Source organism: Gorilla gorilla, chromosome 3 (assembly GCF_029281585.2).
Source record: "Gorilla gorilla gorilla isolate KB3781 chromosome 3, NHGRI_mGorGor1-v2.1_pri, whole genome shotgun sequence".
Classification (NCBI taxonomy): domain Eukaryota; kingdom Metazoa; phylum Chordata; class Mammalia; order Primates; family Hominidae; genus Gorilla; species Gorilla gorilla.
This window is the reverse complement of record NC_073227.2, coordinates 93,332,119-93,357,076: the sequence shown is the minus strand read 5'-3', so window position 1 is coordinate 93,357,076 and position 24,958 is coordinate 93,332,119. Positions and strand designations below refer to the sequence as shown.

General features: G+C 36.3%; 1 protein-coding gene across 6 annotated transcripts in view; it reads left to right on the top strand.

The window, feature by feature from the left end:
- ANKRD17 (ankyrin repeat domain 17) overlaps positions 1–24,958 on the top strand; it is a 187,773-nt gene that overhangs the window by 136,137 nt on the left and 26,678 nt on the right. For 4 of the 6 annotated variants that reach the window (XM_031009951.3, XM_031009950.3, XM_031009948.3 and 1 more), the window contains 9 exons: positions 1,071–1,182; positions 1,325–1,470; positions 4,690–4,832; positions 5,354–5,567; positions 6,125–6,300; positions 7,610–7,772; positions 10,547–10,642; positions 12,563–12,679; positions 23,826–23,997. In XM_031009951.3, the coding sequence (XP_030865811.1) occupies positions 1,071–1,182; positions 1,325–1,470; positions 4,690–4,832; positions 5,354–5,567; positions 6,125–6,300; positions 7,610–7,772; positions 10,547–10,642; positions 12,563–12,679; positions 23,826–23,997 (1,339 nt within the window). Of the gene's footprint in view, positions 1–1,070; positions 1,183–1,324; positions 1,471–4,689; positions 4,833–5,347; positions 5,568–6,124; positions 6,301–7,609; positions 7,773–10,546; positions 10,643–12,562; positions 12,680–23,825; positions 23,998–24,958 lie in introns of all 6 variants that reach the window. The other 2 variants (XM_055385086.2, XM_063705311.1) reach the window with 1 other exon arrangement.

The window sequence follows — 24,958 nt, the reverse complement described above, 5'->3', positions numbered from 1 at the left end:
TGTGTGTTTTGAGGTCTTTCTACTCTGGCTGGTGGGAACCAAACTATTCCTGGCCCCGTGTGAGCCCTGGGTATTATTCAGCCTGACTCTCTCTGGTGGTCCTTTCCTGGCCTGGGATAATTTCCTCATGCACATGGACTGATCAAAACTCAGCTGAAGATTTTAGGGGAATCCTCTGCACATCTCCAGAGTACCCTTTCTGCAGTACTCTCCTCTTCAATAATCTGCTCCATGAATTCTAGCCACCTTGATCTCTCCAAATTCTGTCTTCTCAAGTTGGGGAGACTGCCAGGCTGTTTGGATACTTGCTCCTTGCACTATAGCCTGGAAACTCTCCAGGCAGTAAGTTGGGCTAATCATTTCTGTCTTCAGAGATCACTCTTCTGCACTGCCTGTCTAAACACCATCATTTCAAAGAGGTTTTTTTTTTCTTTTTTAGTTATTTGCGATAGGAAAATAAATCTGATCTGTTTCTCCATTAATGGCCGAAAGCAAAAGTTAATCTACAGTATTTCTTTCAATCACGTGATTGAGAGTCATACTTTATTTTTCTTGATGCTTGTAGCCTTTTTAAAAAACTCACAAGTTGGCTGCTAATATGGAAACAAGTAAACCTTGCTTTTCTTTTCTTTTCTTTTTTTTTCTTTTTTGAGACGGAGTCTCGCTTTGTCACCCAGGCTGGAGTGCAGTGGCGTGATCTTGGTTCACTGTAACCTCTGCCTCCCAGGTTCAAGCGATTCTTCTGCCTCAGCCTCCGAAGAAGCTGGGACTACAGGCACGCACCGCCACACCCGGCTAATTTTTATATTTTCAGTCAAGATGGGGTTTCACCATGTTGGCCAGGATGGTCTCAATCTCTTGACCTCATGATCTGCCCGCCTCGGCCTCTCAAAGTGCTGGGATTACAGGCGTGAGCCACCACGCCCGTCCGTAAACCTTGCTTTTCAAATGCTTGATATTGTAGAGTGGTACATATGTATTTGTGTGTATTTGATATGTTTGCATATTATGTATTTGATATTAACATCTTAAGTTATTTAATAAACTAACCAAAAAATAATTTCTTATAGACTGAGAGTAATCATGACACGGCGCTAACACTTGCCTGTGCTGGTGGCCACGAGGAACTGGTACAAACACTGCTAGAGAGAGGAGCTAGTATAGAGCACCGAGACAAGAAAGGTAGGGCCTACTTTTGTTTTATTTTTTGGAATACTGATCAAAAAATTTATTTAGGAACATTATTTTTTAGTCCTATTTTGAAGGTCAGATATTTTGTTCTTTTGCCTTAGCATGTAGTGAGAAGATCGTTATTTTTCTCCAGGTTTTACTCCACTCATCTTGGCTGCCACAGCTGGTCATGTTGGTGTTGTGGAAATATTGCTGGACAATGGTGCAGACATTGAAGCTCAGTCTGAAAGAACCAAGGACACACCACTCTCCTTGGCTTGTTCTGGGGGAAGACAGGAGGTAATGTTTCCCCTTAGTGTAATTGTTTTCCTTTCTCTGTTTAGCAAATGTGTACTTTCACTTATATTTTTTTTCTATCAGAACAATGCTTTGACGTTTAGATTTCTCACAATAACTGAAACTATTATCTACTAACAAAAAGATGAGTATCATTGTTAGCATAAGCTAACTTGCCAGAAAAATCACACATTGTTTAGAATCCTGCTCATCTAAAAGTAGGAATGCCATGCGTTTACGGTAGGAGAAAGACTATTCCAAGTCAAATCAGTAAGTTCCTAATGTACAGGGCCTATATTCACTCATGTTTGCCTGCCCTATATTACATGGCATAGAAGGTACTTAATCACAGTCTCTGTTGCTGTCTGTAAGATTAGTAGGGAATTAAGAATATTCAATTTTTATGTGTTCTGAGAACTCTTGTCTTGCTTTGATTTTTCCCCACCTTTTCTCAACTCTGGAGGAAAGGTTCTCAGATAAGATGGTAAGATTATATGACCTTTTGTTTTTTTAAGGAAACTAGAACAACTGATAGAGATTAGCTAGGCTCAAGAAAATATAGCTTTACACTCACTTATGTATCTTGTGGCATTTTATAATCAGCTAGATAACCCTTTTTTTTTTTTTTTTTTCCAAATTCAGTCCTTTGTACAGGGGATATAAACCAGATGTGTTGTCTCCATAGATTCCCTTCTCTATCAAGGAATTATTGAATCTTAGATTTGGAAAGCACCTTAGGTCATTCAGATCAGTGTCTTAGCTTTAAAATCTTTTTTCTCTTATTCTTTTATAAGGTTTTCCTATTTATCAGGCCTGAAGTATGCCTTTTTTGTTTCCCCACAGTTCTTAGTTTTGTTCTTTAAACAAATAGAAAGAGGTTTAACCTTTTCTAACTTCAGATTTTTTTTTTCCTGAAGTCACCTATTCTTTGTGTGAAACAAGTCTTGTTTCGGTTGTTAGCCTAAGAATACCTTTTCCAATCCCTTCATCATCATGACTATTTCACCCTTTATGTCAGTATCCTTCTTGAAATATTATATGTGAAGGTATTCTGACGAGCGAACTGGGGAACTGTTACCTCCCATTTGAGCATCTTAAACTAGCTTTTTCCCCCACTTCCCCCCAGTCATAGCACATAAGGTTATATTGAACTCTAGTTAGTTAAACCCACTAGATTTTTAAAATAAACTAATAAATAAACAATTTTAATAGATATAATAATTCCTATACAAAAGAATGGGAAATCTAATAAAATTACGTAAGTGCAGTAAGGGTAGGGCTTGGTCATCCTTCATTTTGTAAATTAAAACGAACTGAAATCTATTAACAGTGATAATATAGGCATTTTTTTCCGTAATTTTTGTTCCCTTATATTTGGAATAGATATTATATGAATGGATAGTTAGATACACTTATTACTAGAATACTCCACACAAGAGACAAGGAGCCTGTCCTGTCCCTACTGTTTTGTTTCTTCTACTTGTGTCACTTTTTTCTTCTATAATTCATAGTAGGGGCAATAGATAGGTTAAAAGTATTATAAGCAAAATATTAAGATAGTGAAAAATGAACCACTTAATTTGATAAATTATTTCTACTATTCCAGAAAAAGTAAAAATCCCCATAAATCCCGGAAAGCAAAATTTTGCCTTTCAATCATATTGCCTTTCAATCATTATTTAGCTTGAAAAAATACTTGCTTTATATAAGAACAGATATTTTCAATATTGAGTCAAGAAGATATTAGTTGATTTTCTTTATTTAAAAGTAATATTAAAGCCAATAGGGCACTGTAATTTTTATGAATTATGTATTTTTGTTAAAATATAACAGATTAGGTTATAACAATTGTTGAAGTATGTTAGGGTAACAATTTTGCCTATAAACACTTTGTTACTTTAATTTGGTGTCAATAGAAGAGGTAAGTATTTTGAAGTGATTAATAAAATGTTGGAAAGTCATTTTACTATAAAATCATACATTTTTGTTGTATATTGGATGTTTTGGGAGCAGAAGAGTTCTCTGAAAGAATTGAGAAATATAATGGCATTGAGAAAACTTGAGAAATTTGATTAGAGTTTTCTACTATACTGTTTATAAAATAGCCTAACGCCACATTTTTTCTTGTTTTTATAACCTTGTCACTCGCTCTGAAAGCAAAAAGTGATGGAAAGATTGTGATATCTAAAATTGGACATAGCTTTGCTGAGATGCAAGATAAACCACTATTCATTAACATTTATTATTTGCCAGTTAGTATTTTAGGATATATTATTAATAGTAAGAGCAGGGGTAAGAGCTATGATCTTGAGCCAGTCTTGACTTCTCTATATTATTAATAGTAAGAGCAGGGGTAAGAGCTATGATCTTGAGCCAGTCTTGACTTCTGTATATCTTATTTATAAAATGAGAATGAATATTGCGTCAAAGGATTGTTTAGGCATTAAATGGCATAGTGGACAATGATCTGTGAATGGCCCATCAGTACTTAAATAAATGCTAAATATTTTTAGGTTTTAGGAAATGCAATTAAGATCCAGTGGGATACAACTACACATCCACTAGAATGGCTAAAATTGACGACTGGCAATAACAGATGTTGCCAAGACTCATGCTACTAGAACTCATGCATTATTGAAGGGAGTGTACATAGTACAACCACTTTAAGAATAGCCTGGCAATTTCTTACAAAACCATACACCCAGAAAGTCTGCCAGTAGGTGGGACCTAAAATCTAGGTAGTGAATGTATATAAGGTTTTTTAATGTTATCTTAGAAAATTTTCATAATCTTGTGAAAATATAGGACCTTTTATACCATGCTTTTAAAATACTCACTCATTAAAAGGTTTAAAAATATGTTAAATACATTCACATGTATAATACGAAAAAATCTTGTCCCATATTACTCTATTTTACCGCTTTATGGTGGAATAACAAATATTAATTTCCAAAGCATGTCACAAAATTTTCAGTCCAGACCTTTCATGAACACATTATACTATTTTAGTGGATTTCTACATGGGTTTTACTTGAGAAGGTATCTCTTTGTTGGCTTCTAAGACCTCCTGCTATCATTAGAGGCTGATTTTATGCAGAGCATGGAGGAAGAACTTTCGCCTTCTTTTATTGTACAGTATACCAGAAAAAGAAATTTAAAAATACACACTTTGGTAATTTGTCTCTCCATAAGAAAACATATTTTTTTCTATTTTATTTTCAGGTGGTGGAGCTATTGTTAGCTCGAGGGGCAAATAAAGAGCACAGGAATGTTTCTGATTACACACCTCTAAGTCTGGCTGCTTCTGGTGGCTATGTGAACATCATCAAAATATTACTAAATGCAGGAGCTGAGATTAACTCTAGGCAAGTTGTATTCCCTTTCTGTAAGCCCCTTATTTAGTAAGACTGTTATAGATATTTGTAGAACACCTATTTTTTAGTGCCAAATTTAGTAAATCCCTTTATTACAAATTTGGCATTCAAAGTGTTAGAGATTTTTGAGATGAACTTTATTTAAGTAATTAAAACTTGATATAGAGCTTGAAAAATATTGAGTACTGTTTCTTATGATACTAAATGTAAACATCTTAGAAGCTTTTATTAAGCAAGCTAATACATGCTTTAAGATTGAAAGTTTATCCTAATAACTTATTAATCACCTTCCAGCCCAAGTCATTATGTTGAATGAAATACAAAAAATATTCTAATAAAACATTTCTGATGGAGTCTTGGTAGTATCAGAGACTTACTAAGGTTGAGAAAAATGGATATTTTAAACAATCCTTCAAAATAATCTTAGATTAGAATTATATATCATCTCCAATTTTTCTATGTCATTTAAAATATATATTTTCCATTTGTTTTCCCCATACCTGCACCCCTAGAACTGGTAGCAAATTGGGCATCTCTCCTCTGATGTTAGCAGCTATGAATGGGCATACAGCTGCTGTTAAGCTCCTGTTAGACATGGGCTCTGACATAAATGCTCAGATAGAAACCAATCGGAACACTGCCCTTACTTTAGCCTGCTTCCAAGGAAGAACTGAAGTGGTTAGTCTTCTGCTTGATAGAAAAGCAAATGTTGAACACAGAGCTAAGGTAAGAAAAAGTCTGAGATTTACACATGAATTTATTGCTTTGATATTTAAGATGTATAGTAGCAACATGTTGATTATAATTTTAGTGCTTTCTAGTAACATTTATCTCCTATGTATATATTTAATTAGAAATCATTCTGTATAACTCAGTCAAACATTAACTCTTGAAAATACCTGAGTGATAAATTTTTATAGGCAACAATGACAGTAGGGTTATCAGCTGAAAAAGAGAGACTATTTTGAAAAGGAAGGGAATGGAACATTTATTGAGTACCAGTTACCAGTTATATGCCAAGTGCTTAACATCTTAAACAGATTTTTTTTTCTTTTTTTTTTTCTTTTTTTTTTTTTTGCAATACCGTTGAGATTAGGTAGAATTATTTTCTTTTAATAGATCAGACTCTAACTCAAAGGAGCTAATAAGGGTCAGTGATTAAATTTAGTTGTGAATCTTGGTAACAGCTGTATCATATTCCTTCTTCAAGTTGTTATTCTTTACAATTTTAGATCTTTCCAGTCTCTTACGTGTCATTACTTTTAATTTTACACTAAACTTAGACTGGTCTCACACCACTAATGGAAGCTGCCTCTGGTGGATATGCGGAGGTGGGCCGAGTTCTTTTGGATAAAGGTGCTGATGTTAATGCCCCTCCAGTTCCCTCCTCAAGAGATACAGCTTTAACCATAGCAGCAGATAAAGGGCATTACAAATTCTGTGAGCTTCTTATTGGCAGGTATGTTGTTACCATACCCTTCATATATGAACACAAGTGTTACTAGTGATTATCATTCTCTCTGGGCAATTAAACTATTTAAAAAATCAAATGTGATTATTTCTTCTTTTATAAACAAGTGCTTTTTTCCCCAAACCTACCCATTGTTTTCCAACCCTCCAGAGCTATGCTACATTGTCTGATTTGTTTCTGTGTAACCTAAAAATGTCTTTCTTTCATTCTTGTCTATATTACTTTTAACGTCTATAATAACAAGCTATTTGAACATACATCTGTTATCAGACATACTTACATCCCCCACACACAAGTCTTAAAAGTCTGGCAGTGATCTAAGGCTTCATTGTCCATTTTCTTGTTCTTCACAGTAATTAAGGCTTTTAGGTGTGGTTATGGGACTATTTAAGATAAACAGACAGGATCCAAGGTACTTTCTACTTTCAGTCATGTAGAAGTTGCCTGCTAGTTTTCCAAAGATGCTTGTCTGTTTAACTTGTTTTCGTGCACTCTCAAAGACCTTTGCATGGTATTCTAAGCAGTAGTATTTGGCAGTAACTGCTGTTAACTCTTACTAACCATGGGTCTTCCCATCTACATTATGCCCACTGAATGAATGCTAAACCTGCATGTTATCTTTAACATAACTACAAAAACAGATTGAGTATCCCTAATTGGAAAAGCTCCAAAGTATGGAACTTTTTGAGCCCTGTTATGACACTCAAAGGAAATGCTCATTGGAGCATTTCAGACTTCAGATACTGGATTTCAGATTAGGGATGGTCAAATTGTATATGAATACAAATAATCTGAAACGGTTACAGTTGCCTCATAGGATATTGTTTGTGTAGTATAATTCTGAGAGCAAGACATATTTACATCTTTGAATATTGAAAACAATTTTTATCTTTACAGAATATTTTCACATGTTGATAGTTGATTTTTGTTACTGTGTCATTTCATTCTATTTAAGACAATGCTAGGCTAGGTGTGGTGACAATGCCTATAATTCCAGCACTTTGAGAGGTTGAGGCAGGAGGATTACTTGAGCCCAGGAGTTCGAGACCAGCCTGGGTAACATAGGAAGACTCCATCTCCACAAGAAATTTAAAAATTAGCTGAGCGTGGTGGCATGGGCCTGTAGTCCCAGCTACTCTGGAGGCTGAGGTAGGAGAATCATATGACCCCTGGAGGTGGAGGCTGCAGTGAGCCATGATCTCACCACTGCACTCCAGCCTGTGTGACAGAGCAAGACCCTGTATCAAAAAAAAAAAAAAAAAAAAACCACAATGCTATCTGTGTCATTGGTTTTTAGGGGAGCTCATATTGATGTACGTAACAAGAAGGGGAACACTCCATTGTGGCTAGCAGCAAATGGTGGACACCTCGATGTGGTTCAGTTACTGGTGCAAGCAGGTGCAGATGTGGATGCAGCAGATAACCGCAAGATAACTCCTCTTATGGCAGCATTTAGAAAGGTATAAGTCTTTCATCCTCATTTACCTGGATGTTTTTTTACTTACACTAGGAAGTACATGGCTTAGTGATCACTAAATACTCATTTTGTGCTTTTGCAGCTGTGATGAAAGCAATAATATGCAAATAATTACTCTTATGGCAACATTAAATGTAGATATATACAGGTTTTGCAGAAAAGCCATTAATTTTAACCTTATTGGACATCAGAGCTAAGTAAACTTTTAAAACGCTGTTCTAAGTAATGTTTTCAAAATCTAGTTGCAGTCTTAATCTTCACAAAGTGTAAATCCAGTTAAGATACTTAAGTAAGTACCTCCAGTTAGTTACTCTTAGTGAGTGTTTTCTTGTATTACCACTACAGAGAAAAATATCACTTAAACTGGTTATTTTGGGGGGGGGGGGGCGGGGTTTGTGCCACGCATGGTGGCTCATGCATGTAATCTCAGCACTTTGGGAGGCCAAGGCAGGCAGATGTAGCGAAGCCCTGCCTCTACAAAAATTATAAAAATTAGCCGAGCGTGGTGACATGTGCTAATAGTCCCAGCTACTCAGGAGGCTGAGATAGGAGGATGGCTTGAGCCTGAGAGGCAAAGGTTGCAGTGAGCTGAGATTGCACCACCACACTCCAGCCCGGGTGACAGAGTACGACCCCGTCTCAAAAAAAATTTGTTTTCATTTCAATTATTGACTTTACTAGGAAAAAAAAATGAATTAAATAATGAAAATGCCACTACCAGCATTTTAAACTACTAAGTTTCAAGTATATTACATTTAAAGGTAAAAATACAAATTCCGTGAAAGTGAAACAAACTTTCTCTTTCTGTACATAGCACAGAGCTGTGTGTAAGTAATTTGATTTAATGGTTTGTTTGATAATCCATTGATCTCTTAACTCCAGCTTTAGTTTGTTATTGGGAATATCAGATTACTGTTACAGGGATTATAATTTTGAGTTTTGTCATTTGGAGATATGTAGATAAAATTCCCTGTAGATGCCAAAATGTTGAAAATTTTTAATAAATAAATCGCAATAAGCTATCTCTTCCTTTTTCTCTTATTATTGTCTCTGACTGCTGTTCTTTATTCTACCTCTTCCCTAGATAATCTGGACTACCAGTGACTCTGTATTTTTGACTCTCTATATTTTTGTTTCTCAGCAATCCAACTTATTCCTTCTCACTGGCTAGCTGCCTCTTCTCCAAGCAAGCTAGCATATCATTATCAAGTTAATCTTTCTAACCACTCTACTATATTAGAGAACCTCTTCAAGAACCTTTCTGTGTCTCCCCAGTTTCTGAAATCATTTGAAATCCAATCTTAGTTTGGTATTGACAGCCACCACAATTTAGTGCTTGTAGATCTTGTCTCCCATTGGAATCCTTAATGTGGAGAATTATCTTCTTGCTTGGTCTTTTCCTTGTTCCTATCTCTCACATCACCTTTATTCTCATCTCATAGAATGCCCATGTCTTTCTTCATTTTTCCAAAGTTACTCATTCTTTAGTTATAGTTGAAGTCTCTCCTACCAAACTCTTCATCCTGTTTGAGTTCACATCGAGATCTCTAATCTCTAGAGGTCATACAAGTTTGACAGTCTTTATCATTCATTTGGAGAAATACATATTTTTATATGTTATTACTCTAATTATTAGAGTTATTATTTTTATTAGTTATTACTCTAGTATCTAACATGCATATATCTTTCCAGATAGACTTATTGACTTCAGATGAGCAGTGCTTATCTTTTATACTCTTATGTATTCGTTCCATTATTTCTTGAGTACCTAACATGTGCAACTGTGGGCTAGAGTACTATATTATATAGGGTGCAACATAGTATATGTTGTGTATATATGTCTATATACATTGTCTATATATGTATATACATATTGTCTGTATATGTATATATAACATATACTATGTTATATAGGGTGCAATATGGAAAGGTAAGATCCATACCCAAAGTTAGGTAACTGAGTTGTCCCATGTAAATAGTTTAAACACTGTAGAAGTATTAGAGAGATCCTTAGGGAATGATGCAAGTGGCATTTGAGCTATTCATTTAGAGAAAAGTTTAGAAACATGCAGTCTAAAAGGAAGAGATAGAGGCAATAGAAAAAATATACTAAAGATTAACAGCTGTTTATCCCGACTGGCTAACTTCAGATGTTGTGTCAGAAAGCAACAGTATGGGCTAGACAAAGTGGGAATGGCTTTTAAGAAGTAGGAAAGGGCAAGTCTAAAGATTTTGAACTTAGATACTGACTTGTGTTGCAGTGAATAATCATAGCTTATTCTTCATGAAAGTATATATTCTTTCACACTACCTAAGACAGTATTATACATTTGTTTTTTATCTGAAGGAATGAAAAAACAAAATTATTATTTTTGCTCTTTTAATCCTTAGAATTGAAACTAGACTCTCATATTTAGGGAGTTAGCAAAGAAAAAAATAAGAATTCCCCCACCACCACCCTTCAGACATATCCCCTACTCTTTGTATTGATTTTGGGATTATTGTTTTTTTTTATTCAGAGTTGTTTAGAATTTTAGCTCATATTATTATGTACTTTTTTTGGAGGGTAGGATGAGAATGATCAATGTGGATTTAACTCACTGGAACCAAAGCCTGTCTCTTTTTCATTTATAGTGTAAATATGCAATTTAGTCTTTACTTTGTGGCCCTAATCTTAACTGTTAAAGTTAGTTCAGGCATAGATTTACTGAACTGTTAGAGTCTGTTTTCAATCTGACATTGATATCTATTTTTTAGGGTCATGTGAAGGTGGTGCGCTACTTAGTCAAAGAAGTCAATCAGTTTCCATCAGATTCTGAATGTATGAGATACATAGCAACCATCACTGATAAGGTAATATGTTGTTCACTATATGAGCAAGGGACTCTATTCGGTTAATATATCTTCCATTCTAAGAAGAATTCCTAGTTTGAGTAATAAAGTGTAATATGTAGCCATTTTCATTTATCTAGTATTTGGGAATGAAGTATGCGATTTAAGAGATTCTTGCAGATTATTTACTTACTTAATGAATCAATAAAACATCCTCTGCTATAGGATTACCTTATCTTTAAAAATAATACTTGAGGCCAGGTGCAGTGGCTCACCCTTGTAATCCCAGCAGTTTGGGAGGCCGAGGCAGGTGGATTGCATGAGCCCAGGAGTTCAAGACCAGCTTGGGCAACATGGGGAGACCCCATCTCTACAAAAATACAAAAATTAGCCTGGCATGTTGGCATGTACCTATAATCCCAGCTACTTGGAAGGCTGAGGCACGAAAATCGCTTGAACCCGGAAGGTGGAGGTTGCGGTGAGCCAAGAGTGTGCCATTGTACTCCAGCCTGGGCATCAAAGCAAGACTCTTGTCTCAAAAAATAAAATAACAATAAAAAAATTCTTGAGCTAATTTAATTTTTATGTGAACACTAAGTAATTCAAAGCAACATGTTATTATTCATTAGGGCTGTCCTCTGTATATGTGTGTTTATCCAGACTGATACCTATATTGAGAAAGTAATGAGTCCAATAGATTTTTATTTCCTAGTAAAATGAACATACTACTTTTAATCATGAGCAAGAAGTCTTGAGCGTGATGTAAAAGTTAGGGTAACTAACTTTTAGTTTTAACTAAGTTTTAGAATAAATTGGCTAGGAATTTTGCAGGAAATGCAAATTTTGCAGGAAATTTTATGGAAGATAAAATTGAATCCTATTAGAGATCCGAATTGAGACCTTCTCCTGGAGACATACATTTTGATTTGGAGTTTACACTAACACTTGAATAAGATCCTAACACATGCCTCTGAAAACCAAAGAGGACAACAAATCTTAGAAATGTCTTCTTATGACATTTACACAGTTGCTATTACATGATAGTGAACAGCTTTTCCCTATAAGTTTTAATTTAAACTAGCTAGGTCACTGTCTTTCCTAGCTCTAGACTTGTCCATGACAATTAACATTCCTATATATCACAGGTTTTTAGGGGCAGAGGGGGAGACTAAAAATAAATTATTTTTAATAATACTAAGAATAAGACTGGTTCAGTGGCACACAGCTGTAGTCTCAGGTGAACATTAGTCTCATGTACTTGGGAGGCTGAGGTGAGAGGATTGCTTGAGCCCAGGAGTTAAAGGATACAGTGTACTATGATTATGCCTGTTAATAGCTACTGCATTTAAGCCTGGGCAACATGGCAAGTCCCTATCTCTAAAATTAAATAAATAAAAATTTTATAAAAGTAAGGAAGTAGTGTTTTGCTGTCCTAAAGTGTGACTTGAGAATGAAATCACTGAGAAAATTATGTAAGTACATGTATCTGATTCCTTTGTAAATGATTATTGTACACAAAATTGGAGCAACAAAGCTTAAATATTTGAGGACATTTCTTGAAAAATTTTCACATCTGTTTTCTTTGTTGACATTGACTGTTTCCTTTAGCCTGTTAACCAGCCAACATAAATTATTGTAGTTCTGTTTGCTGTACAATTTCTTATATTTAAATTAGAGGATAAATAACTTTAGTTTCTAAAGTGCCTGCTAAATGGATATTATTTTGAAGAATAGCAAAAGCTACTCTTTGATTCTTTATTTGTATATATTCCTAAATATACCATGTCAATTATGTTTTTATTTGCACACCTTTTTTCCCCCCTTTCATGGATCTTTATTGCTTAGGTTTGAGTACCTTACTAAAGATCTTCATGTTTTTAGGAATTTCTCTAAGTGAGAATTGTTCTGTGAGCCTGGAAAAATCTTAATTTTTCATTATAGGAGATGCTGAAGAAGTGTCATCTTTGTATGGAGTCAATAGTACAAGCCAAAGATAGACAGGCTGCTGAAGCAAACAAAAACGCCAGCATTTTGTTAGAGGAGTTAGACTTGGAAAAGGTAATAATAATCTTTACACATGAAAACTACCCACTTTTTTCCATCTTGTTTTCTCTTCTTTTGATTTGTAATCCGTTTTTTTGTTTTGTTTTGTTTGCTTTAAATTATGTACATGATTTCTTTCTACATTTGGCTCAAATCGTGGAGAGAATTATGAGTGCATTGAACATCATTGAAAGCTTCTTTGTAACTAACAAAATTTTGTTATAGGAATTACATTGATCTGGAAGTCAGAAAACTTAGCTTCTAGTTCTGGATTTTAGTCTTATCTCAGCTAATGATCTCTTGATCCTCAACCACATCTGTTGTTTTTTGATCTTATAATTTATTGTTTTAGACCTTGTAATTTATTGCCAACAGGTTTATCACAAGTACCAAATGCACTACCAAGGCATAACCAACTAGTGAAATACAAATCTTGGAATGTCAAATGAGTACACTTTTTAAATGGGTGACTTCTCTTGTACTTTTCTCTTTCAGGCAGACTACAACATCATTCCCATCTATTCCCATGGGGAGTAAAATACACCAAAACAGCATATAGTTTGGACAGTCTTATAGCTTCTTCACTTCCCTTTTCTGCCACATTTTCCCCTATAATTCTGTACTCTAGAACTTAATTGAATAGTAATCATAGGAAAATAATTGGTTTGGCATTGAATATTATGGAACTGCCATATCTCATCTTTTATAAAAAGGTCAGTGGCTGGGTGCAGTAGCTCACGCCTGTATTCCCAGCACTTTGGGAGGCCAAGGCGGGCACATCACCTGAGGTCAGGAGCTTGAGACCAGCCTGGCCAACATGGCAAAACACCGTCTCTACCAAAAATACGAAAATTAGCTGGACGTGGTGGTACATGCCTGTAATCCCATCTACTCTGGAGGCTGAGGCAGGAGAATCACTTGAACCTGGGAGGCGGAGGTTGCAGTGAGCCAAGATCACGCCACTGCACTCCAGCCTGGGCAACAGAGTGAGACTCCGTCTCAAAAAATAAATAAAATTTTTTTAAAAAGGTCAAAATGCTATAAAATTTAACATCTACTATTTAAATTTATAAAGGAGATGCAGTGATAATTATGCATATGCGTTTTTTGACTTGTTAGCTACATTCTTTTTTACTATACTTGCTTTCTTTATTAAGCTCTACATTTTATCCTACATTAATATGAATCATTTGAAGTACTTTATTCTAATTTAAATTTGAAAATACTATTTTCTGAAAAAATGTATTTTATTTTGGAAGCTCTTCATTTTTAAAAATTTGTGGTTTATATTCTGAGCAAATTAAAAGTAGCTGTTTTGGCCATTTAAAAATGTTAAAAGAATATGAGTGCATTAAGAGATATAATGACCACTATAACTATTACTTGACCTGTTTTTATATTCACTGCCTAACATTTAATGCCTGCTAAATACAAGGCATTATAATTGAGCCAGGTTGTGTGATAGAATATATATTTGATTCTTTAAATTTTTGGTTTTTTATTATAACAGTGTGCTCAGTTTAAACTGTGAAACAGACAAAGACAAGAACAGCTGCCATCATTTTAAGATAACTGAAGTTAGAAATGTGATAATGGTTGTTTTAAAATCTTTACCTCTGCAATTACCTATAAGGCCTTTTAAGATCCTGTAATGATCTGCTACCCACACCACTTCTTACACCTCTCTGGCCTTGTTTTTTATTACTCTTTCTCTTAGTCACCTTGCTCTATCCATACTGACCATCCTCTTTTTGTTTGTGCTGTCAGCAGCATCTTCCATGAATGTCCCTTAGATGTCCTCATGTTTTAGTTTCCTCTTCACAAGCACTTTTCTGCTCTTCTCTGCTTTATTTTTCACTTTTCAACCTTCTAAATATTGTATTCATTCAAAATACTTAATTATCTTGTTTGTCTCTCTCTACCACTAGAACATAAAATAGTGTCTGGCATATAGTAGGCACTCAATAAATATTTGTTGAATGAATAAATGTTCACACTGATTGTGATGGTGTACTTTTTTTAAAAAACAGAATCATGCAAACATATTACTCTAATCCTTGCTTTCCCCTCTCTTAGTAACTGATGGATATTGTCATTTGATAGTGATTTTAAATAACTGCAGAATAGTCCATAATAAGTTTGTTTCCAGGTTTTTGTCACGACAAATAATATTGTAATAAACACCCTTATACATATTTTTTAAATATTTTGCTCCTTTTATTTTTATGAAATAAGTTCCTTCATGTGGGTCAACATATAGTAGTCCCTTTATTTGTGGTTTGCTTTCCCTATGGTCTGAAAATATTAAATGGAAAATTCCAGAAATAAACAATTCATAAGTTTCATGTTGCATGCCGTTCTGAGTAGTGTGATGAAATTTTGCGCCGTCCTTTTCTGTCCCACCTGGGACATGAATCCTCCTTTTGTCTGGTGTATCCACTTAGTAGCCCTCAGTTATCAGATTGACTGTTGAGGTATCACAGTGCTTGTGTTCAAGAAACCCTAATTTTACTTAATAATGGCCCCAAAGTGCAAGAGTAGTGTTACTGGCATATTGTTATAATTGTTCTATTTTATTGTTATTGTTGCTTATCTTTCATTGTGCCTAATTTATAAATTAAATTTTATCATGGGTTTCTGTGAAAAAACATGTATATACAGGGTCCAGTACTATCCAAGGTTTCAGGCATCTACCAGGGATCTTGGAATGTACTTATTCATCATGGATAAGGGGGCACTACTGTATTTTTAATTTAGTAGATACTTGCAGAATACTTTCCTAGTACCATTAGCAATACACCAATGTCATTTCCTTGTATTCTTGCCAGCGTTATTTAACCTTAATGTTTATACTTTCAAGAGCCTTAGTTTTAAGAGAAGTCAAGAGAAGCTTCTTTTAAATACCATTGTATATTTTTCCATAATATTAAAACCAAAAGCTAATGAAGAATTCTTAATCATTAATCAATTCTATCTAAATTGATTCCTGCACATGCATTATATACTTTTATGTATAGTTTTGAGTGAACGTGGAACATACGTAAAATTTTAAATTATAGAGAAGCCACTTTTTTCCTGAACTACAGCCCATATTTTTATTTGAAAGATTATCAGATTGGGATATTAGAGTTTGGCTCACTATTTTTTAATTATAATTTACATCTGGGAAAATGTACTTCTTTAGCCTTTTGAGATATATTACATTCTGGCTTCATCGCTGGAGTTGGTCTTGACTGGTCCAAGTTGAGATTCTCCATATGTAAGTTATTCCTTGTATAAAAGTGCTTCTTTGGTCAGTCTTTCTAATTTGGAAAATTTGGGAAAAGTAGTCCCAGCTACTCGGGAGGCTGAGCCCAGGAATTCAAATCCGGCCTGGCCAATGTAGTGAGACCCAGTCTCTACAAAAGAAAAAGAGATCAGTGGCCATTATATTAAGGCCACCAGATTTTTTTAATACTTATTAAGTTAACATTTATTTATTGAGCATTTACTAAGTGGAAGAGTCCCTGCTCTGGAGTAGTTCCATCTGGTCAAGTTATGGAATCTTCTTAACAGTTAATTGCTTGCTCTCAGAACATTAACAACTAAGTTACGTTCTTGGCTGTTAGAATCCCTAGCAGATATTTTAAACTTACATTTTTGGTATAATTATTTCACCCCCTTCACTTCATTTTAGTTTTTTTCCTCTACCTTTTTTTTTTTTTTTTGGTAAACTTTTAGGGAGCTAGGTAATAGTATATTTTTCAGACACAACCTATCCCATTCTTGGTTTCACACATTTCATTCTCTGATTATTGCTTTCTATCTTTTCAACTTTACTCCCTCTAGAATTCTACTTTTAATAATCCTGCCAACACCACCGACCAATAAATGGTAAGAACCATTTATGTCATACTACCCTTTCATTGTTCCTTACTCCTTTCTTCTTATTCTCACATGAACCTCAGTAACTAAACATGTCGAGAAAAAACAATCTTTATGACTAATTTTACTTGAAATGTTTGACAACGAACCCTTTTATGCTGACCAGTAGCTTTACTAGATTTCCCTAGCCCTTTAATGCTGACCAGTAGTTAAAATGCTGCATTTCCTTAGTTTAATTTAGTCTTCCATTCATCTAGACCACTGTTTCTTACTTTCTCCCTTATCCTAGGAACTCCAGCACCACCTCTCTTTCACCTTCAGTAGGTGACCTTGCATCCTGAGAAAATTGAACCATCAGAAGAAAACTTGCAAAGACTTTACCTACACCATCTATCTGCCCACCAATACCTGCACCTACTCTTCTTTACCTTTAATGAGAAAATGGAAGCATCAGAAGAAAACTTCCAAAGACTTTGCCTACCCTGTCTATCCACCCACCAACATCTACACCCATATACTTCCTACCAGTGACTAAAGTTTTTTTTTTTTTTTTTTTTGAGACAGCGCCTCACTCTGTCACCCATGCTGCAGAGCAGTGGCGTGATCTCAGCTCACTGTAACCTCCACCTCACAGGCTGAAGTGATCCTTCTGCTTCACCCTCCCAAGTAGCTGGGATTACAGGTATGGGCCACCATGCCCTACTAATTTTTGTATTTTTGGTAGAGACAGGGTTTCACCATGTTAGCCAGGCTGGTCTCGAACTCCTGACCTCAGGCAATCTGCCCGCCTTGGCCTCCCAAAGTGCTGGGAATAACAGGCGTGAGCCACCGTGCCCAGCCTAGATAAACTTTTGGTAACCAGTCCCTTCATTGTGTACCAGATCCTATATGGTTTCTCCTTCTCAACAGCACTGTCCGTAGCAATTCCTTTTCTTTCTCCTATTTTTTTCCCTCTCTTGAATCATTCTCATCAGCATACACACTTATTTCTCCAATCTTAAACACAGAAAACCTTTTGACTTCAACCCTCTTGCCTCAACCTTTTAGCTACAGACCCATTTCTCTGCTTTCCTTTGAGGTAAAGATCCCTGAACCGCCGCTTTCAGTCACCTCCATTTTTTCTTCCATTATCCTGAATCTGTTCCTGACAGGCTGGCTCTCAACTCCCACAACTCACTAAAATTATGCTTTTGTGGTTTCCAGTGACTTTCATGTAGCTAAATCCAATGGTTACTTCTCCTCTCCATCTTTATCTTACTGAACTAATAACATTTGATATACTCTCTTCACTTGGCTTTCATGCCACTACAGGCTTTTTTTTTCCTCCTACCTGTCTGGATGTTCCTGTGTCCTCTTGCTGGTTCCTCCTCTTCTCCCCTACCTTTTAGCGAAAAGCCTTTTGACTTGTTACATGGTCTTCTTTATCCACTGGTGGTCTTATCCTGCCCCCTAACTTTAAATGTACACCAGTTGATTCCAAATGTGTATCTCTAGCCCAGACTTCTTTGCTAAACTTCAGTCTCGTGTATTCTGCTAGCTATTCAACATGTCCATTTGAATACCTAATTAGACATCTCACACTTGATGTGTCCAAATATGAACTCCTGATCCTTGCCCACCCCAAACCCACAACTCTTATTGCTCAGGCCAGAAACCTTGAAGTCATCCTTAATTTCTCTCTATACTCCATCGCGTTGAAAAATCTCATTACCTTTGCCTGAAAATTAGCTACTCAGGAGGCGGAGGTGGGAGGATCACCTGAGCCTGGGGAGGTCACTGCGGTGAGCTGTGATTGTGCTACTGTACTCCAGCTTAGGCAACAGTGTGAGACCTTCTCTCAAAATATAGATACATAATCTTAATCACTTCTCACCATGGTTCAAACAATTAATTTAATCTCATACCTGCATTAGTCATTTAACTGGTCTCCCTGATTCCATCATTGCTTGTAGTTTATGTAGCACCCTGATCCTCTTCAATTATATAAATCAAATCATATCACACTTCTGTTCAGAGCCCGACAATGACTTTCCATTTCCCTCTCAGTAAAAGACAGTCTTTAAAATGTTCTGCAAGGCCTTAGGTGATCAAGCCTCCTGAAACTGTTCCCTGAAACTCATTTGCTACTGTTCTTAGCCACGCTAGCTTACTTGAATATACTGGGTCCAGTTCTAACTTAGAGCTTTTGTACTGGCTCTTCTCTTTGGCTGAAATATTTTATGTCCTTCAGGTGTTCACTTAACTTCATCTCATGAGGGGTACACTGATTACCCTATTTAAAAATCAAAACCCCCCATTTGTCTCCATACACACATTTTTCATCTCGCTGCTCTTTTCCCCTTTTTTACATTGCACTTATCACCTTTTAACAAACTATAATGTATGCATTCTATTTATCTGTATCCACCCTCCCCTAACCAGCTAAATGTAAACTTGAAGACAGGGATGTTTTATCCGGTTTACTGATGAAACTAGAACCGTGCGTAGCACATAGCAAGTTACCAGAAAATTTTTGTTGGATCTTTCCCCTACCTTCCTTTGAAACTTCTTGATCTCTTTCTGCTGTTGGTATTACTACTCTTTATTGAGAAATGAAATCTTGATGCTACTTTTAGGTTCTCAATTATTTTTGCCTCCCATTCTTTACATCCAGTAAATGAATTAACTTGGTGAGTTAACTTAGACCAGTATCTGGCACATATTAGACCCTCTATATATTAGCTGTATCAGCATTGTCATCATGATTATTATCATCATCACTACCATCACCTTTTATTTAGCTTTGGCAGTCTCTGTGTCTGCCTTCTGTTCCATCCACTTCCTCTCTGAGTGATCACTTCTCACCCAAAATTTTGCATTTGGCTTCTTAAAAGTCTCCCTGTATATGTATCTGTGTCTCTCTCTTATCTTTTGTCTTCAGTATTCCTTTTCTGCTCCGGTGTAACTTTTACAGTTTCACTTTTTTTTTTTTTCTTTTAAAGATGGAGTCTCACTCCATTGCCAGGCTGGAGGGCCGTGGCGCAATCTCGGCTCACTGCAACCTCCGCCTCCTGGGTTCAAGCGATTCTCCTGCCTCAGCCTTCCGAGTAGCTGGGAGTACAGGTGCGCACCACCACACCCAGCTCATTTTTGTATTTTTAGTAGAGATGGGGTTTCACCATGTTGGCCAGAATGGTCTCGATCTCTTGACATCGTGATCTGCCCACCTTGGCCTCCCAAAGTGCTGGGATTACAGGCGTGAGCCACTGTGCCCAGCCCACGTATTTTTTTAATACACAGGTGGGATGCCTTACTTTCTCCTCAGAAAGCCTCAGTGCCTCTTCGTTGATTGCATGGGAAATTCTAAACATTCAGGTCTTCTCTCTTATTTCTCCAGGCTCATCTTTCACTATGGTTCGCTACTCCTCACATATCCCATTCACTTTCATATATCTAAATCTGCAGTATTTGTTTAGTCTGGACTGGCTTTCCCCAAGTCCTTAAATTCTCATCTTATAAAGTCTAAGTCCCAAGTGTCACTTTGTTTCCTGAGCCTTCAATTAGAAATCATCAGTTGGGTTAGTGCCCTTTCCCATTCCACAGTGAAGTTATTTTTATTTATTTTTTATTTTTGAGACGGAGTCTTGCTCTGTCGCCCAGGCTGGAGTGCAGTGGCGCGATCTCGGCTCACTGCAAGCTCCGTCTCCCAGGTTCACGCCATTCTCCTGCCTAACTTGACCCTTTTTCTCAGAGCCTCTAACCTCCCCCACATACACTAACAAACATGACAGCAGTTCTCCAAGAAGTAAAATGAGATTTAGGCTTATGAGAGAAAGTGAGAGAAAATATAGAAAGTGAGACTGAATTTTTAGTTGTATTTTCTTATGCCTCTGGACGTATTTGAATCTTCATGGTTTAGTTACTCTTTCCATATGCTGTCTGGGATTTTCTATCAGTTATTAGCACCTCTCCCTATGCCTTTATCTTCAATTTCTACTGTTTTACTAACTCCTACCCACTACCTACAGCTTCAGTCAAGGTAGAGGTACAATCAGGGTAGCTCTATCCTAATGGAACTTTTTCTCAAATTTAGTATTTTGCCTTTCTTTTAATGCTTATAATAATCTCTATGTCTTATAAACTATTTTAAATTAAATCTTAGCTCTGAACCATGTGACCTGCTTCTCCAATAAACTAACTGTGGTGGAGGTAACCAATGGCATCTTAACTGACAAATCCTTCTTTTTTTTAAATTTTATTTTTTGTTTCTTTTCAGTTCACAAAGCACGCCAAATCCATTTACCTCTTTTCAGTTCTTATTGATGCCCACCACTTTTGTGAGGTTTACCAGTGTTGATCTGGCCTTCCTTCTCCCGTTGGAGTTGCTTTCTCCTGTTTGTCTTCCTCTGATTATGCCTTTCAGAAGCCTCATTTGTTCTTCCTTTACCCCTTAGATATTCTCTCTGTCACACACACATATACATAAACTCTCTTTATATATGTATAATATCTATATATTTTGTTATATATAGTAAAATAGTAGGTATATGTGTGTATGTGTACACACACACACAGTTATACCTTTTTCCTCTGGTTACCTCATTTGTTAGTTTTCAGCTACCGCCTGCAAACTTATGATGCCTCTTAAATCCTGTATCTGTTGATCCACACTTGCTAATTCTGCTTACTTTTAGAGCTCTGTGCCATGTGAAGTTGGGTCATTTTGTAGCCATAACTTGGTATCTCCCCCCAGAAGGTTTCCCTAGGACCTCTGAATTAGTGCCCTACCTACTCTCAGTGAATTCAGAGGGTTAGTAAAATATATCAGATTATCAAAACTCCGGCTTTAAAACTTCAAAATTTAGAAACGAGTAAATCTTACCTCTTAGGGTTAAACTCTGAAGTTCGATAATCCAAACTCATGTTACTCTTGCCAAAGGGCTACCCCCGACTGACTCTGCCAGCCCTGAGAAATTTACATATCTAAGACCCAGCCACACCCTATGACCTACCCAAACCTACCACCCCCATCAACATCTAGGACATATGGGCTTAAATGAAATGATGCTTTCTGAATTAAAACTCTTATTCTTTTAAAAAAAATTTTGCACCCCCAAATCCCCCCCACCTCCCGCTTAAATAGCAGTCATAATTAGCTCCTGCTACCAGGTAAGTACAAAATTCCAGCAAAATGAACAACCCATCATGGATGAGCCAAAATTCTAAAACTTCATTTGCTGTTTTGATTCTCCCCCAAACCATTCCTTTCCCAGGATTTTTCTGTCTATACAGATATGATACAGATAAAATATTGATTTTGTTATTCCTAATCCTGAAGTAGAGAGACTTAATACACACTTGTAGCCATAGCTGCTTTGATAATACGTTTTTCTGGTGCACGTTTCACCTTTGCTTTCACTCCTCCTCTCCCTCTTATACTTACTTACCTGTTCCACAAAGTCAAAGCTAGACAGAACAACCACACTTCTCCCTCCTTCACTGGGGTCCACGTGGAGAAAACACATAAGCAAGGCTCAAATGAGCTGAGTCACACATGCTCAGTTTCTTCTTTCAAACTCACCAATCAGATATTACTCCTCCCTTGTGGTGATCCAGGGAATAAAGGTCACCAGTTACTGTTTTGTTCCTAATACTTCAGCAGGGGTAAAAGCTCCTCCTCTACTGATCTTCAGACTGGAGCTTTCTGGGAGTCCAGCAGAAATTTCCAGGGTTACGATGCAGGCAGTTTCTGTATCTTTAGCTTTTAGATGCATTCTTTCCTAAAATCGATCTGCTGGAGGAAGTATGGGTATTCTACCTACAGGTTTTCCTTCACTGTTGCCCTTTTCAGGAACAAGACTTATCTCTCACCTAGCCTAAGGTAAGTATGTTGCATTACCGCAGGGTGTAAAAACCTGGTGGTGGGCCAAACTTTTCAAGAACCTAGCAGAGAGCTGGTTTGACTGTCGTGGGTTATCAGAACTTATTAACGTTAGTGTCACTAAAGTTGGTATACAACCCCCAGCTGCTAAATTTGGCTTAAAAAAAAAAAAAAAACTGGAGAGGGTTAATTTGAAAGGCAGTACAGAGAGTATCTAGCAAAAGCACAGCGCTTAAAAGATGAAGTCAGACTTTTTTGAATGAAAACTAAATATTGTTTGGCTTATGAATTTGTGAGGACTGGTTTTACATGTTGTAGGCTCCATGCCTTAACTGACATTGTTTTGACACATATTTAAAATACACATAAAATAATTCAGAATGCTAGATTATGGGTGGAGAATAGTTTTTAAAAAACATCTTTTAGATGACATGCAGACAGAGTTTGAAGATGATTTTCATACCTTTATGAGCCAAGAAGGAAAATTTAACAGTTAAAATAGTTTATTAAGATATATTTTTGGACTTTTAAACCTACAGTTAGTTTTTTGACTATGAAAGTAATAATGTACTCATTTTAACAAATAGAAACACTGTATAGTTACATAAAGTAAAATTGAAAGTCACCATCTTTCTGCTATCCCTCCTCCTGTTCCACCCTCCAGAGGTAGTCTCTGTTACCCTTTTATTTATAACTTTTATGTTTTTTTTCTGTATTTATACAAATCAATGCACAAAGAGGGTTCTCTCCTCTCGTAAAAGTGATTATTAGTCTTCAGTGTGCCTTTTTTTCTCCTAACAAATGTAAACTGGGAGCATTTTCCCAAGTACATATTTATAATACTTACGGTGAATATATACTGTTAATTTATTCCTTCCCATTGATAGATTTACCTTGTTTCCATGTATTGCCATTATAATCAATTTGCAAAGAAAATTGGTGAACCCTTGTTTTTTCACTAGAGATAGACATTTTATAGAATAAGTTGTTGGGATAAGCAGTTAGTAATTTTTGTTAGGAAGCTTTCAAATTACTTTTTCTAAAATGTAAATATTCATGCCCACAGCAGTACAGGAGAGAATTCAGTTTCTCAAACTTGTGCTGATATCTGATGCCTTTTTAAATTTCGCCAAATTAATGATCAAAAAATGGTATTTTGTCAGTTCAACTTACATGTCCTTAATGATTAAAAGCTATGTATCTGTTTATTATTTACCCATTTTAAAATTAGTCTTATATTGTTAATTTGATCTTGACATTGTAAAAATATTGTCTCTTTAGAGTGGTTTGAATATGATCTTGATAAAACAATGAATTGAACTAGATGACTTTGAATTTTATGATATCATGGTTTCCTTATGATTAAATGATTATGTGACAACTTCTTCTCCAGGGTAAATTTCAACGTTATATTTCTGCTTTATTGATCTTTAACAGTTAAGGGAAGAAAGTCGGAGGCTGGCTTTGGCTGCGAAAAGAGAAAAAAGAAAAGAGAAGAGAAGGAAGAAAAAGGAAGAACAAAGAAGGAAACTAGAAGAAATTGAAGCCAAAAATAAAGAGAACTTTGAACTCCAAGCTGCTCAAGAAAAAGAAAAGCTTAAAGTTGAAGGTATTTTCTCTTAACAACCATCCCATTTGTTTTATATTCTAGTTAAAATTATATTTACTTGATTATCAGTCACTCTTGAAAATATGCTTTTAAGTTATTAACCCCTTAACATAGGCCAGGCACAGTGGCTCACGCCCGTAATCCCAGCATTTTGTGGCAGGTCAACGTGAGCAAGTCACTTGAGTCTAAGAGTTCAAGACCAGCCTGGGCAACAAAATGAGACTTTCTATACAAAAAAAGGAAAAAAAAATTTTTTTAATTATCTGGACACAGTAGCATACTCCTGTAGTCCCAGCTAGCTACTGGGGATGGGGGGGATGGGGAGGTAAGATGGGAGGATCACTTCAGCCTGGGAGGTTGAGACTGTCGTGAGCCATGATCTGGCACCACTGCACTCCAGCCTGGGTGACAGAGCAAGACCTTGTATCAAAAAAAAGAGAAAAGAAAAGATATATGCTTTTTTTTTGTTGACTGAATTCCTCCCTAACTTTATTATGAAAAGTTTCAAAACTACAGACAAGTTGACAGATGATAAAATGAATACCTGAATACATTCCACCTAGATTGACAAAATTGTTAAAATTTTACCATATTTGCTTTATTTTTCTCTTTAAGTACTTGTACATATTTTTTTCTGAGCCATCTAAAAGTAAATTGCAGAATTGCAGACATCCTGACATTGCGCCTATAAATCCTTTTTTTTTTTTTTTTTTTGAGACCGAGTCTTGCTCTGTTGCCCAGACTGGAGTGCAGTATTATGCTCTCGGTTCACTGCAACCTCCGTTTCCCGGGTTCAAGCTATTCTCCCACCTTAGCCTCCCAAGTAGCTGGGACTACAGGGACGTGCCACCATGTCCACCTAATTTTTGTATTTTTAGTAGAGATGGGGTTTTGCCATGTTGGCCAGGCTAGCCTCTAACTCCTGATCTCAAGTGATCCCCCCTGCCTCAGCCACCCAAAG